Source organism: Anneissia japonica, unplaced genomic scaffold (assembly GCF_011630105.1).
Source record: "Anneissia japonica isolate Jap-2015-1 unplaced genomic scaffold, ASM1163010v1 scaffold585_len4108843_cov191, whole genome shotgun sequence".
NCBI lineage: Eukaryota > Metazoa > Echinodermata > Crinoidea > Comatulida > Comatulidae > Anneissia > Anneissia japonica.
In genome coordinates this window covers 822,621-840,659 of record NW_022716829.1, presented here as the reverse complement: position 1 = coordinate 840,659, position 18,039 = coordinate 822,621, and the positions used below count along the sequence as shown (strand labels likewise).

The following is an 18,039-nucleotide window of genomic DNA, read 5'->3' as shown; positions in this document are numbered from 1 at the left end:
GGAGCAAGGGTATATGCTTAAAACCTAGAATAGAAGCCCAATGGGCTTAATCTCAAAAAGAAGCCCATTTAAAATTAAAGCCTCCTCTTTAGTTTGCAAAAGTAGCCTTGAAAAAAGGCCCATCTCAATATAGCATCGGCTTTTTTTGAAGGATAGTACAGATCATATACTGTACATGAATTTCAAGGAAACAAAAACAATTAAAAACATGCTTGGTTTATACAGTAGTTTGGGTGATTTAATGCCGGATAATATGCTCCACGACACAGATTGATGTTACAGTGGCCCAATTTATTGTTTTATAGTAGTAATTCCCAAAATTGACAGCATTCATTTTGAAAAGAAGCCCCTCTTTACTTTGCAAATGTAGCTTCAAAAAGAAGCCCATCCAAATTTTGCAATAACAAAAAAAGACGCAGCCCAGGGCTTCAATTTGAGGTTTTACTCTTCAATAAGAGTTAAGTATAGAGAGGAATACTGCAGCATGGGCTGGATTTTGTGCATACATTGAATTTCAAAATATTATCACACAGCAATCTTTGACCTGGAACTCATGAAAGGAGAAACAGAGGAAGCAAAGATACTAGAAACACAAGATAGAGTTCGCCGCAGAAAAAAACTGTTCCACCGAAATGCATGGTGGGAATACAAACATTGGGGCGCCATGTACAGCTGGATCTAAAAAACTTTTGGCAAACTTACATAACTGTAATGGTTAATACATAGCCTCATTTTGCGAAATTGTTGCCATCCATAAGATACAAACAAATAGGCATAAATAAACCAAAAGAATAAAATGACAGACACATGTTATTGACACTTGTAACACTGCCAGTGGAACGTATTTCTGAGTTTTTTCAGACAAAAAAATTATACTGAATCTTGAGAATTGTATGACTGGACTCCAATTAGTGATAAAGTTTCCATCATTAGCGAAAAGTGTGGATTTACTTAGCAAACAGAAGGGCACCCTGTACGTCTGAAGCAAGTATAGATAAACTTGCATTAATAAAAAAAAAAAAGGAGGGCGATGACGTAATTTCCGCCTCATTTTTGCTATGCCAGTGCTCTATCTTGTGTTTCTAGTACCTTTGGCGGAAGACACAAGTCTATTGTAGTGCTATGCTGACTTGCAATATTTGCATTTATTTATTTATTTATTTTTACGACCGTCGTAAAACGAATCCAACTCCGTTCCCTGTGAGCACTAGATGATGCAACGCCGGTCTGCTGATAGTAGCAGTCTGAACTGATCGTCATTAAAAACGATCCATTGCGGGCGCGTCGTGGCGTTGCATTCTTCATAGGATCGCATCGGCCGACGACTATCAAATGCAGTGTGTTCCGATGATACGAAACACCAAAGTATGTTACGTATGTACTTTCTATTAAGCACTGTGACGTTTATTAGAGTACATCTATAATAAACTTGGCAACGATTATTCCAAAGTGGCAGTTAGTAAAACAAAATCATGGTTAGTGTGATGCTTATTCAAGAACAGCACTCCCTAGTACTTGGGAGAGGCACTAATGTAAAGGCATGTTGAGAATTATCACTGAGGGCAGCACTACAAATAATTCCAAAGAAAATGTAGGCAAAATGTTGGCAATCCATTAAGTGCAACAAACCCAAACATTTTTTTTTCCATTCTATGAGTTTTAAATTCTTTTTTTTTTTCCATTAGAGATTGATAAAAATTTCCTACTGCGTGCTGTGCTCTACCTGAATTTGCTGAGACAAAAACAGTCAATGTTTTAGCTTCAACTTACCGAAACATGGAACCAAGCCCTTTGAGAACTCCAGTTTTTCTCCTGTCTTTTGTTTTTTTCTTGGAAGAACGCATGGGTTTTTCAGAAGGATCACCAATATAGCCATTGTCGAGGGCACCGTCAGACTTGGCCATCATTTTCAAACCGCCATTTTCTTTTCGAGAAAAAATGCAAAAAGGAAAGCATTTCAAAGATGGTACAAATGTCATTATTTTAAGAGAATCTTGAATTAACATCAGTAACATAAAATGTGACCATGGAATATTGATTCAAATCTGTGATACAAACTTCTACATGTGAGCAACAAATGAATGAGTAAAGGTAAATATGACACATCACTGTAATGCCTCTGTACTCCAGGATTGTGAATATCTTCATACATATGATGAATTGGATCTTTGTTCTCCTGACACATCTTGACAGACACAATTAATGAACATACCACTTTCAAATCAAGCAATCATTCCAAAATTTCAAATACAAAGACTTTTCTTTCGATCGCTACAACATTTGCATACAAATAATACTGTAACACATAGAGGTATTATATTGATTATGCAAGACAACATGTGAGTCAGTCTGATAATATTCAAATACAGGCTGATGATAGTGATCAACTTATTAGGATTTAATTCTGTGGTCTTCATTCATTGCAGTAATTCCCAACATTGTTTAGGTAAATATAAAAAATACATACATATGTAAGACTTGTTATTAAGATAGCAAATTTGTTTTCATCATTATTTAAATTAACTAAAGAATAACTTTCAAAACAGTAATAATATATATGAAAATTTACTAAAAATTAATAATATATTTTTTATGCACACTACATTAAAAAATAATTACTTGAAGAAAAAAAAAAAAAACATTGTCCAGACCGAGATTCAAACCCCAAATCCCTCTGATTACCGCTTGAATGCTCTTGTATGAGGCCAAGCGGTATACAGCCTTGGAATTGCCTATTAGTACACATTTTGTTTTTTTCTTATGGTATTGCATAATATTCAGTGAATAATGATAGATCACTTGAAAAGTTACTATCATAAAGGAAACATGACTAGATGTCATTTCAACAGTGCAGATTACTGGAGCTAAAAATAGACCTCAAGCGATGCCCGCATTACACCAAGTACCGTAAGTAATCTTCTTTTTTTTTCATCTGTATTTTTTTGTTATATTCCATAACCATTAGTCAATATCTTGCTGACCACTGTTTTAACAATGGGTCTCTAATTGCAAGAAAATGATGCAATGGTTTTGGTTCCTGCATTAGTCTGTTTTTGTAGTTTTCATATTTTTGGTTATCTTAAGATTGTCTGTTCTCTTTTTTTCTCTGTCCTTCAAATCTCTTGCATCTTCATTCTGCTTTTTTATTAATTTCAAATTGTCTTTTGTTTACTTCAACTTGGTGCTTAGAGACATTGTTTATTTGTACATATCTATTATTATTAATATTATTATTATTATTATTATTATTACATGTATTATTATCTATTATTCTATCTTCTCTTATTTGCACCTTATCTATTATTATTAATAATGTTGTTAATATTATTATTATTATTATTATCTATTATTCTATCTTATCTTATTTGTAGCATATCTATTATTATTATTATTATTATTATTATTATTATTATTATTATTATTCTATCTTATCTTATTTGCACCTTATCTATTATTATTATTATCATTATTATTATTATTATTATTATTATTATTATTATTCTATTTATTATTATTAATCATACTGTACCAACAGTATCTGTATACAAGTACTAAATACTGCAGCACAGGTCACTTACTTTGTGACATAACCATCCATAGTTTAACTTTCTTTGGTGACTAGGCTAGTTAACTGTATATCATTGGCTACATTTACATCAGTAACATTATGTTCTTGGCCTAGCATACTTGAAGCAATAGTTTATAACTGATCACTGGCCCGCTGGCTAGTAATAAGGTAGGTTTACTGGCCCAGAGGAGTTTTTACTAGACATTGTATGACGGACTAGTACTAAATCAAGCCCTGCCATCACATGAGTTCACTGCACTATCATATTATTCTGACCATCAATATTTAATTATTTTAAACAAATAATTGAGTCGAACTGCTGGCTCATTAGTTTTATCTGCATTGTCTTGATGCATCATTAATTTTTATGCACAAATTTGACGTAGTAAATAATTAACACTAATAATAATAATAATTTAAAAAAATAAAAATAATATATACCCTATACATACAAACAATAATACATAGATTTTATCAAAGATTGTATTGATACATGTTTAGCAAGCTCTTGTTTACAGGGTTTCTATTGTAATCACATTTGACTATTGTCCTTGGGCAAAGCACTATTCAGATTGTCTTTGTTTTTTTCATGCTGAAAAATTACCAGAAATAACTCGCCAGGCACTGAAAAGAATGGATGTTCAATTAAATTAAATGGTATGAAGTGCATTGATGCCTATGGCATTCAAGGTATCAACACTGAAATATTATACATAAATAATAAAAATTATTATTATTATTATAGTTATATGATGGTAAATTGGAAAGGTGCCAATCTTTTCTAATGAAGAATTAGATGGCAAATGCATTTGAGTTCAATATTTTTACCTCTGAGGTTGGGGGTCTTCAACAATCATTAATTGGGAGATTAAAGAAAATAAGAAAATAAGGTTATGTTGAAACATCAGCAAATGACTGGCTTGTTTCGCACATATTTATGGTAGGGCCTGTAATAATTGAGTTACATCGCAATTCTTTTCATCAATACAATATAAAAAGACAGCACGATTATATACATTCTAAGACAGAATACAAACTATGAAATATTACGATATGGCAAAGGATCAGCATATCAAGTGAATGCATCACAGTTATGTACTTCTCCATCGCAAACCAATGCCAAGAATGGATCCAATAACTCCAAAATAAATTTTTGATTGTTAAATTAAAACTCCAATATTATCAATATGAATAGCTACTATTTCATGCTCACAGGTCATGATAGTGCTATTCCCTGGTGCCATATGTTTAAAATTTGCCAGCTGCTCGTGGTGGGCCAATATAATCCAAATATTAACAGAGAAATAATTATGCATGTGCACAATGTAGTACGGTACTTTAACCCTAGCCATTATTTCTATAATTATTAATAGAAAATTAACTACCTGTCAGACATCAGCAAAATAAACCTCTACCGGTCAATAAACTATTCATTTTGTCACCGTGAATTCTTCCATATTAAATCAAAATAACTAACCTTTGACATCCTTCCTATCAAGTGTATCTCCGTAGGATCGATCAACAGCGGCACGGAAGCTCTCGTTACACACTCTTCCACGAATCACTTTGGCGGAAGTGCGGGATGATCTGCCTTTGCTGTCGTTTGTGTAATCGGCAACGGCTGCTTGAAGGCTCTCGAAGGAACTGGATTTTTTCATGCCAAGTCCTGGACCTAAATCTTTCCTTTCAGAGGGAGACACTGTTACAAAAAAAAAATGTTTTGCTTAAAATAAATATCTTATTATGATTGTTTTACTCAGTAATTTAAAAGGGGTGGTTCTTTTTATCATAGAAATCTATATCTTCTACTTCAATCACAAGCTACATTATCACCAATCAAATTTTGTTTTATATTTACAAATTTTTCTACTATAAATGTAAGAACACTGCAATCAGACAAATAGTTTTACACAATTGAACATAAAATTGCCTCACATGTTCCCTTATCAGAAGCATGAATTAAGAAGAATGAGTTACTATTATTACATTTGAATAGAATGATATATGTAACTTATAAAATTGAATTTGAAATATAAGAAGAATTTCAACAAATGAATTCCTTTCAACCAAATCATAAAAGATGAAAAGCTTATGAAAAAATAAAATAGAAACCAAGATTTGTTAGAAATATTAATTAAAGTAAAGGATAATGTAAATTTACCTAAAATTAAAACCAATTTTACATCCATTTAAAAAATATATATACTGCAGTACAGAGTAAGATGAATTCAGCTTATGGTTTTACTATTATTGCCAAAATCAGAAATTTCAATTTTAAACTCTATTATATTAATACTATATACTACTATATTTCAAAGACTAGTTTAGAATGAACAGATGTACAGCTTAAGCTTTAATAAAAGGGAAAAACACAAACCCCAAATAAAAACAGCCGTCAGAGTTGATAATATGTTGTACACTAGTATAGGTTAAAACACAAAAACTGTTTTCTATTGTAATGATTATTAAAAAATAATCAATATTCTATCAACCAACATCCAACCAATTAATCATCAATCGACATTTATTAATCAAGCAATATTTCAAAATTAAATCAATCACTAAATTATTATTACTAAATCAATAACAAATAAAGAAATTACTTTTTGAAGATAAACTCTGATCAACAAAACATATGATCAACAGACACACTTACACCATCCATTGAAATGTCCAGAAATAAAATGTAATGATTGTTAGTTTTTTTTAGTAAATGTTAGGGGTTGTATATAAGATGAAAATATATTTATAGAGACAGCATGATGTATATGCATATCATATATTATTTTTTATTATATTGACTTATATACATAATATACCACATGTATATATAGTTTTATATTGTGGAATCATGCAGGCAAGCACTAATGTCATTCCAACTCAATTATTTACATCTTGGAAACATTGAAGTGAATATATATATTATTATATTTAAAATTAGCGAGCAGAATAATTGCTTGCTCACTTGTAATTGTACTATCATTACCTCAGCAGTTTTTGACTAGTCCATTTATTATCAGAAAGAGAAAATACCCGCTAAAATTTAAGATGTTACTGATGAATTTTTGTTTTCTCTCTTTTAGAAATACAATTACATTATTTACAATGGAACATTAAAAATTTTAATTGCATTCTGGGATAATTTAGATACTATCTGACATGTCGCCTCTACATCAAATTTGCTTTATTTCTGATTGTGGTGTAAACTTAATACTTGATACTTTCTATGCAGAACAGACCTTAATATATGAAAGCAATACAACACAATAGACAACTATTATTATGTTTCACATTTGATTGACACAAAGACCTTGTAAGGTCAAATTAGGCTGGTATCATCTATTCCTAAATAAACATGAATGCATAATGCTTTAAAACCCAAATGTGTGACAGGCTGACATTCTAAATATGTATCAATTTCTAGTACTAATGACAACATTTGTATTCAGTATTCAGTATATTTTATTGTCATTTGTAGAAAACATTTTTTTTACATAGGAAACAACAACAAAATAATAATAACAATAATAATAATAATAACAATAAATAATAATAATAATAATAATAATAATAATAATAATAATAATAATAATAATAATAAAATAATATTAATAATGCCTAGAAATGTTATATATGACAAATCTTTGATTAGGCAAAGAAATCCAAGCAAGAAGGAAGTAGAATCTAAAATCTAATTGAATGAATAAAAGGGAGAAATTGATATATTATATAAACTCATATTTTATATTCACTCAAAACTGAAATAAATTCATGCATACAAATAGATACATAAATTCATGCAATATATAAACTTATACATGCAATGGAAAATGAAATGAATTTTGACAATATGTTTCTCATAGTGTCAAAATGTGTCAACAAATGTTTCCATGTTGCTTATTTATATACAAAACTTAGGAGACAATTTTTTTTTAAATACACTGTTTTATAAATTTACATTGTTTTTACTTAATTTCATTTATGATTTGTCTTATATTTTTCAAAATGCTGTTTGTATTTCCAGAAACAACTGGAGAGAAGTGGAAACATTTGTTACATATGCATGCAGGTAGAGTGCTGTTGAAGTTTCTTACGGAAGGCAAATGATTTAGATTTGGGTTTGAGCTTTGGGTAGTAATCTTCATATGCTGCTACAGAGATGGGTAAAGAAAGATATCGTCAGAATTTCAAAAAGAAATCAAACAAGAATTTCCGCATCTTCATGTCATAAATTTGCATACAATAAATGAAACTGTCAATGGGGCTCATCGAGATATTTTGGCCACCCAGCCAATCGTTCGAGCAAAAATCCAGGATGTTTATATTTGAACAGTCAGCAGGATTAGGTATATAAATGAGGCTACAATATTGCATCAATCCATTCACAATGTAGCCAATTCAGCATTATAAAATGGATAAGGCATTAAAATGAAATGAAAGCTCACTTTCATGAAATTATGGTACATTGTAGAAATAAGAAGGGCAGGTCGGTTTCCATTAATAATGAACAATATGACTGGCAATTATAATTATGTATGCTGTTTATCATGGTCACATCAATGGATTTAATTAATTAGTTAGATTTTAAAGAAGTGTTATATTTGCCAGCCTAACAATAAAGGTATCCAGCCTAACAATAAAGGTAAACATAGGTTATCATGTGTTATGGTGATGTGTATGTCCAATGGTTAACTGTAAATAACGATTTTCAACACTATTCATTTTAAATAATTATACTCTATTTATAATTCGGAAATCATTTTCCAGCCATCTTCATCATGTCTTGTTTCTATAACTTTTATTATTTCTATTTTTCAGCACCATGGCAAATCTTTAGGCTGGCAATAAAAAAAAAAATCTTTTAGATTCTAATTTTGCTATGGAGAGATTTACTGAAATTGAACTTAAAAATTGCATACTAAGAATTTTAAAAAATATGTAATTCATCATTACTGTTCTTGGCAAAGTGAAGTACATTTTAATAATTAAAATTATGCTATATATTCAAAAATTATTATTTTTAAAACATCCACAGATGCCACAGATGTTGACAGGTGGACCTAATATATTTTTGAAGAGCATGTATTGCGTGTGAATACTTTTTGTAAATAGCAATTACCTGTTTCGATTACATGCAATGTTTAATGGTGTATAAATAATTACATAATAGAGAAGATATTGATACTTATTATTTTAGTGAATAGACGGATTCGGCGATGTTTGTTTACAGCCGGTCATGTCTTAACTTGGGCATGGAGGAAGGGGTATACATGAAAAACATTACAGTGCGATAGTATAGGAAAAGACAATGTTATGGTTGCGAAAATAACCACCCACTCTTAATGTGAGAAATAAATTGCTAGGAAAAGCAATACGATTGTTCAAAATAGTGTTTATTTACTTATCCTAGCGTTCTCCTTAGATTGTATGCTTTGAAATTTAAGTGATCCTTCATAAACCTTAGCTAGCGTAGTTCACGGGTCGAAGACCATCATGCAAACCTAACCATGCCCTAGATGTGCAGGGGCCTAGGTCTAACATTTGTTGAAAAATCTCAGTGTTTGCGGCCAGTATCCTTTACAGCATTAGCAAACCATTAAGGCAAAATTCTAAAGTTTAATTTCCAATCAATTTGGTATAGTTTACTGGGAATTATGATGATCTTTACAGCAATAATAAGGGACCACCGCAATAGCCATCTCCATGCAAACACTGCTGTGCCAGTTGATTATTTATATCCAACACCAAAGTTAGGTCATGAGATGCCATCGCCGAATCCGTCTATTGTTATATGTGGTTGCTTGGGTATCTATTGGCAGAACTATGTGTATGTCTTGGTGTGTGAGTGTTGGGTTGTGTATGTGTGGGTGCACTTAAATACACTCAACTTAGACAACAAAATGTGCTTGAAAACTTCAAGAAGTGACACAGTGTCTTGTGCATTACAGTGTATGGTCGTGTTCAAAAATGTTGAAAATGTATTGAAGAAAGAAAGAAATTGTAATGATATATAAGATGAAAAGAATAAGAAACAAAAACAGAAAAATATAAATAGGAAACAGCTGGAATAAGATGAAGGAATCTTGAAGGAATTCGACAGAATAATTCAGTAACAATGAGTTCAGTAATATCCTATTTAAGGACGATGCAGTAAATCACAATTACAAGATCTTATGAGATTAAAGAGAATGTATGTAATCATTAATAGTGGCTGTAAGGAGAGATTGCATGTTGTATGGAAATGGTTTCCAAATAGAGATGTGATCAATAATCACAGAAAAGTTTTGTGAAGCAACAAATGTTGTATACTGGTTTAACATCAAAAGGCAATTTGTGTATTAAAGCATCAAAAGTGGTTGTGTACCAACAAATCTGTTCTAAATGTGTGAAAATCAACTAAAACATCATTTCCAAATCAAAATATAGTCATAATTTATCACCAGAGAAATCAAAGATTCAAACTTCTTAACATCAGGAAATCATTAAAGAATCATGGTATCAAAGAATGAGCATTATCTATGAATCAGTGAATCCACACGTTTTGGATTGTATCATTCTAAATGGATCTAAAGCCAGAGAAAGAGAGAAGATGTAGATAATATATAATATATATGTTTATGTTAGTTTATAATAGACTTACTGTGGTGATAAGATGTCAAATTAGTACCAGCAAGCAAAGATTCACTTGAGTTTGATTTCACCATTTTACCTGATGATGAATTTCCTTCTCTCTTTCTTGTACCAACGGCTGAAACGATGAAAAGAGAAAGAGAATGTACCGTATCATTACAATTTTTTTCAGATAACAAACACAACTTCATTTCTTATCACCACTACCATAAACATTAAACACCATCCACACACTACTATTTTAGATATATAATAAAAAATTTAAAAAAAAACTAATGGAAGTAAGAACTTAAAAGAACAGTTTCAAGTTCAGATTTGAACATTACATTTATATATATTTTTTCATCTGTATAGACATTAATGGAAAATTACAAATATGAAATACAATTTATTCAGTCCAGCAAAATCCTCTTTTCACCAGTATTAACCATGATTTTAATACATAGCTTGGTGAATCTGAATATAAATGTACAGACATAACCAAATTAACTCTACCTAGCTACTGTGTAAATATGCTTGATCTTTACTACCAATCTCAGAGGGGTTGTGAAAATCTTACCAACAGGGCTGTACTTTATGATAATACAGCAAGTTTACCCTTCCTCTTTAAAGAACCTTTTATGATGTTGTATTTATTCATTTATATGATGGTAATTAAATGCTATATGTAACAGCAATTTTACCATTCCTCTCTAAATAACATTTTATGATGTATTTATTCATTCATATAATGTTAATTTAATGCTATATTTTGTAATTAAAATTAAAGATTTGTAAAATGGAAGTTTTATCGCATTACTTTTATTTTCATATCATTAAATATTTAACCTTTACAAGAATCGATTCTATGGCTTTTAAATGCAAAATAGTATCATTTCACATTACAAATTATAATGTGAAATCAATAAAGAATATGAAATATAATAAAACACCTCAAGTAAGAAAATCTATTGGTAGTGCAATAAACCCAATACACATTGTTGAATATACAATACATTTACGCTAGGCCAAGTAAAAATATTAAATTATTGTCACTGGCCCTTCTTGCTGCTGCCACAAAAACAGACTAACAGCATTAAGTTTAATACTAATAACCTCTACATTCATTAAGTCCAATACAATTGAGTTCATTGTACTGCTATGCATAGAAACCAAAATGTATTTAAAAACCATACGTGACAATAACAAAAATGAATTGCTTGTGATGTACTATTATTGGATGATGTTTTTTGTTGGTTTTTTTTTTTAAACTAATTTTAAGAAAATTTTTAGATTTTTTTTTCTGGATTTTAATGTTTTAGTATTCTGTTTTTGCCAACTGAAGATGCTTTTCTGTAATTTTTTATGAAAGACAATTTAATTATGTAAAACATGGAGCAAAATTCTTGACAAAAAAAATTCACACCATCTGTCTCATATTTCATATTATTTCTAAATGTTCCAATTTTTGAAAAAGGAAAACATGTGATACATTTTTGCATCTTGCTTTGAACACCTGAATACATAAATTGGTTATTACGATAATAAAAAGATAAATTTCTACATCGTTAAATAGTTCACACACACAACCACTATTGTTGCTAACCAAGAATCTACTTCATTAAAATATAGAAATACAGCATTATTGATCCTACAATTTCCCGTTCAAAACACGAGTAGACATTGAGAAAGAAAAATGGATTGGCAAGTGTGAGTTTACTTGTTACATTTGAGTTTGTTTCCGATTGAATACCTCAAAAAAGAGAACAGAAACGGGAGGAATTCAGGGATGACCAGTAAACACTTCAAAGTCAAAGGTGAATTTAAGCCATGTTTTAAGAAAATAAGGTAGATGGCACCTATTAGTATAAGTAAATTCTGTGGCAAAAAATAAACAATGCCTGACTAAAGCTATAAATCAAGCTTGACAAATCCCTCGCTAAAATTTCATATTTTGGTTAGTACCACCTTGGTACACCTGCCTCCACTACTCAAATCAATGGTGTTTTTTTTCAAATAAATGCAAACAGACACAATAAGGAAATTATCGGGAATTTCCTCACACTTTTCATTGGTCAGTCAGTTTTGTTTTTTTTTATTGACGTCATGAATGACTTTTCTGAATTGCTATTTTTTTGTGTTCCATAGCTGGAATACTTTATATCACATATTCACACGTATAAGGCGACCTGCATATAAGGACCACCCCCCCCCCCACCCGAGTTTGAGAAGATTATGATTTATGGACTATTTTTGTATGTTGGACATAAGTCCATCTCCAGGCATAATTCACAGGCAAAATTTCTAATCTCTGGTCTTTATGGTCTCGAAACTGCTTCTAGTTGGCTGAAAATGGAGCAACTACCATTTTTATGGGCCTTTAAATGTTCATCAATACCTTATTTCCTCGCATTTAAAATTGCGTTCAGTCATACTCACAGTTAGTAGCTTCAATTCAGTAGGAAATTTGCATGTTGCAGACGATCCGCACATAAGGCCAACATAACTTAAATATTAAAAATTTGTATGTGCTGCGTGTATAAGATGACCCCTGTTTTTCAATCTTAATTTACTATTTTATGTCTTGTCTTATATGTGAGATTATACGGTAGATATATTCTAAATCAAGTCTGCGTGTATTGGAATTTATTGTTCATAAGGAAAATTTTGTACTCTTTATGTTTTGGCCTAAATGAAACTACAATTAATCTACATCACATAAACATTGCTAACATTTAAATCTTTAATTCACTCGATAGAAAATTTTACACTGAATACAATAAAAACCTACTGTAGTTTTGAATGGCCCATAGCTGAATGCACTGTACTGCAGGCTTGTCCGAGTTTGCGGCTACCGTGACAAAGTGGTGGACCATCCCGGAATTTGACTCGATAATTCGGGGATAGATCCGTTTATGTGACGGAATCATCAAGAACACTTGATAGAACTTAAAGCACTGTAATGTCTTAAGCGTCCTTGCAAACGGTCTCATCACTTGTTAATCTGGTTCCGCACTCACGTACTAGTATCCCTACCTGGGTTTTTCCTTTGGCTATATGGCACGATACCACTATTTGAGTTCTTCCACAACTTGTCAGCAGAGATCTCAGACAAACAAGTTTAATTCCAATACTCAAAGGAACAATCTGAATCAGCAACAGTGACAATTCAAAGCTCAAATTCCATTCAAAATTAGATCCTATTTTGGATCTCCGCAAATTCAAAACAAGTACTGTTGACGAAACCATTAAAATATATACAAGACCTTAAGCATTCTCGATTACTTTATAGAAGATGTGAAATATGTGTTATTTACATATTCTTATACTAGGGTTGGATACTATACTAGCATCAATTTTTAACAGGAGCCTGACGAGACACACCATCTCATACTTCTTACTGACTCAAAGATTGCGATAACATCTTTGATACGTTGAGTGTAAATTAGAACACTTACATTGGCTTCCCCATTGTTTTCTCAAAAAACGCAATTAAAAATTTCATCAGTCACACGATAGCAAATTTGATCATAATCAATTCTACATATCCATTCTAATGAAATGGATGAATGAAAGATCAACAGAAAGGACGGAACAAAAGGCGTGATAAGCAAGGTATAGAAATAAAAACCCCTAGGACATTTGTTGGAATTATTACAAAAATATTACCTTTTTGGTATAATAAATTCTTGAAGATAATATACATAGTACCTAAACAAAATATTTCAACCATTTTTTTACTAAAGCAATCTTATATTTTGAATACTACAGTATTTCTTAAAATATTAGTTGTATCAAATATTATTTATTTTAACAATTTCAAAATATCATTTACAAGTTTAATGTTTTAAAATTGCAAATATCATATTCTAAATAATTCATTCAACTAATATTTTGATTTCAAATTTTATTTCTAATTTTTTAAATCATTAACAGAACATTTATATTTTAAAATTATTTTTGAAAGCAATCTGTTTTAGAAATTATCTTAATTTTAATAATACAAAGTTACCATACACAACATAGTCTATGACTTACGTATTAACTACTTAAGAATATTAGGCTTTTAATACAGTATTATCTCCACCATTATCAAAGCGAATTACATCATTATCATGTATACACTCCCCAAAAGTGGTATCAAAATTTAAAAAAGTTAAAAATAACTTAGCTTTAGAATTTAAAAATGGGTGGAGTCCACAATAAGATGCAAGTCTAATCACAACCGAAGAATTTCTAAAGCTTGTATATATTGAATACTAAACATGATGAATAGGTATACATATGGCTGTCACAGTGTTAATATGTCCAAGTCCTGTGAAAAGTGGCAATCAATAGTTCAACAATGATATAACTATCCATCCAATGCTTATGGCATCCTAATGCAATTCAGTTTGTACATCACATTAAAAAAAATGCTGCAAAATTTTCGATAAATAATGCATGTTTTAGCAATCCTTACACAGTTTTACAGAGTATAGACAACTGTACGATTCATAAGTGCAATGCTGAGTTGATAGGTTTGTATGTTTGTATAATATATATTTGTTTCTCGTTGCATAGTTGGCAAGTTGTGATAGAGGGCAGCAATGCTACTGTATTAATGGTAATTTTTAATTTTTACTAATAATACTTTGGTTTACAGAATAGTATTCAGTAGATTAATATTACGTTTTTGTGAATGTGACATTGAATATACTGCAATGTTATTCAAAATAATAACACCACCAATAAATTAATAATAAATTTAATAACCAATCAGTTATTAATAACTTAAATTGCCACGACAGCTAACATTCTTCCTCTTCTAAAATGCCACTCTATTCTCTTGGTTATCCAGGAAGGACTACATCTTAAGCACTTTTCTTAAGGATGAGGTAAGGAGAGTAAAATGGTTGGTTTCAAGGAGACACCTACTAATGCTAAAGCCGCCAAGCACGGCTTGATGCCTACTTTGTACGCATTGTCACACAGACATCCACTCAATGTCCACTTCAAAAAGCACTCTAGTAAACTCACATCAACATAATTAATTTCAAAAGCAGTGTTCAAAATAATAATATAATATGTACTGATGAACAACAGATTCAAAATTTAATAAGCTTTATAACAAACATAAAAAGACTTTCACTTATTATAATTAAATTACATCTGATGGCATTTACTATCTTTATTATCCAATCACCCATTTCCTACCTTCATACACGTCTTGCTTTTCTTTATTTGCAGATCTAGTCTTGTTGTACCAGTTCAGCTAAAAAAAAAAATATAAATAGTTTATTGTATTTGACTTTATTACTTTAGCTGGTAAATGGGGAGTAGTAGGTGACAGATCAGTGTTCTGAAATATACATTGCAATGGATGTTCACAAAGTACAATACTAATCAATACAATTTTCATTCATATTTACAACATGAACCTATAATTTTTATTATTTAGATGTTCATAATTCAGATAAATAAAAATTTTCTAGAATAAAATAATGAAAGTTTGAAGTATACCACAAAGATAATTCTGAAAAGAATTGTTATTTTTATTGATAGTAATAATGTATAATTTCCTGACGATGATTGAAGCAACTCAATCAGAATGTTTAGCCACTTTCAACAAAAACAACAGTTCTTTCAAAACTATCTACATGGTGTAGTATTTATTATTATCATTATAACTATCATGATTATAATCATTACCACTACCACTACCATTATCATTAATATTCTTGTAAAATCACCTCTCTAAACAATAGAATAAAATGGATACTATATAAAAAAAACCTTGAATAGAAGAAGCTCTGGCCTTCTTTTTTTTATTATGACCCTTGGATGGGCTTCTTTTGAAGATGGGCTTCTTTTCGAGATTAAGCCCATTGGGCTTCTATTTGAGGTTTTACAGCACGAGTGGGCATAAAAATCGGTCAGAGGGCCAAAGTGAATTATTGATTTAATACCGAGGGCCGCACCCAAACTTTGATGTTTCCTGCGTGCTTCCAAAAACCTCAAAGAACAGCTTTTACACCAATTTATTCTCAGTTTTAATGTTACTTTTTACATATGATTGGTGTTGGGCAGTAAAATCAAGGTGTTTTCTAGCCAATGTTGCTTGGCGGGCCACACCCATAGGGTTTTTAATTTATTGGCCTGGTACTCACGAGAGTCCTAGTATCCGGATCGGGAGCTAACCGTTAGCACCTGCGTGAAAACGCCCGATCGGTTAGCGCTAACCATTAGCGGTATCTGGATACAAGTTGAGCGCCTTTTTATCATCAACCAATCACACGTACGTGTTTACAATTTCCAGTTTCTTATTGGCCAGTGATTCGATCATCATATTTTTGAATCGAGATTTTCTTGTATGGACACACGGCAGCTAACGGTTAGCAGGATCCGGATCCTGCTAACCATTAGCAGCCATTTGAGAACATATCCATTTTCACGGGCAGCAAAAAAATCGCTAGCGGGCTGCACTTTGCCCACCTGTGTTTTACGGTAATAATTTTAAGGAATAATTATGAATATAGTTGATTAATTTTAATCAATTGAACAAATAGTTACTAATAAATTTATAAACACATTTATTTTGCCCACACACATAATCACAACCTCAGGTTTCTCACCTGCTGAGCATCTAAAGAGCCTCCATGTTTTCTTTCTGAAAAACTGCGACGGGCAAAACTGTCACGGTTAAAATCAGTGAACCCGGGGCTTTTGTCACTGCAAAGAAATATCAAGAAAATATTTTATATGAAAATCATATAACAAAAATTAATTTCACTAATCACATACCTAGTAATAACTAATATTATAGCAATAATTATAAAGCTATAACTAATTATATAATTTATATAGCAATAAATAATACTAATTATATAATACATAATTATACTAATTATATAGCAGAAACTATATTAATTAATATACTTCTAAACACTTATAAACAATAACTAATTAAACTAATTATATAGAAATAACTATTAAAAAGCAATAACCAATTTTAATAATTATATGCAGTCACTAATCATACAAAATAGCAAAAAAAAAAAATTATAAGCAATAAGAAGTTTTACTAATTGTACTAATTACCTAATTAAAGAACTATGTTATACAGTATAGATATAACTAATTATATAGCAATAACTGATAATACAAATTATATAGCTTTAACAAATTAGAACATTTAATAATAATTCACAATGACTTGTTAAACTGTTTACTAAACAGACACAAGACACAAGCTATACAAAATTCAAGTCAACTTTATTGTCAAAAATGAATTTGAGATATGGATTAATAATAAAATGCTAAGTGAAATATACTAAAGTTAAAACTATCAGCAATTGATATGAGGTTTGCAAATTTGTTATTACTTACTCTTCTTCTTCATAATCGTCTGTGCCTGATTGGCCTTTGGCCCAATCTAGTACCCACTGAGGGGGTGACGGGGATCTAGGTGGTGGTTGCTCTTGAGAACGGAGTTGAATTTGACTTTCTGGCATTACACTAGAACTGTATGATGACCTCACCTTGTGGTATGAATAAATACAAAACAAAAAAAATTAAGAGAGTGTGTAGAAGAAGTAACTGGTTCCATTCTGTCAAGAAGCTTTTCCTGTGGAAACACATGTTGTAACACATTATCTTGTGGAAGAGACACAAGATAATGTGTTTTTCTAACAAAATTATATGACAAATGAAGCAATGAACAATACTAAAGAAAACAGATTATAAAATAAAATAGTAAGAACAAAAATCTGAATGTTTATATCTTAAATTATAGATGTGTTTTCTCAATATTAGAGAGGTTTCGCATATAAACGAAAATGTGTACGCATACGTTTAGCTTTCCGTAACGGTTTGTAGAAATG

At 30.8% G+C, this 18,039-nt stretch overlaps 1 protein-coding gene across 1 annotated transcript in view; it reads right to left on the bottom strand.

Moving 5' to 3' along the window:
* The window catches only part of LOC117109848 (partitioning defective 3 homolog), a gene marked incomplete at its 5' end in the record, with an annotated part of 82,273 nt that overhangs the window by 10,119 nt on the left and 54,115 nt on the right, over positions 1–18,039 (bottom strand). Inside the window, 7 exons of the mRNA XM_033252292.1 lie at positions 1,771–1,924; positions 5,046–5,267; positions 7,663–7,719; positions 10,209–10,316; positions 15,374–15,431; positions 16,792–16,888; positions 17,546–17,697. Coding sequence (XP_033108183.1) covers positions 1,771–1,924; positions 5,046–5,267; positions 7,663–7,719; positions 10,209–10,316; positions 15,374–15,431; positions 16,792–16,888; positions 17,546–17,697 — 848 coding nt within the window. The remainder of the gene's footprint in view (positions 1–1,770; positions 1,925–5,045; positions 5,268–7,662; positions 7,720–10,208; positions 10,317–15,373; positions 15,432–16,791; positions 16,889–17,545; positions 17,698–18,039) is intronic.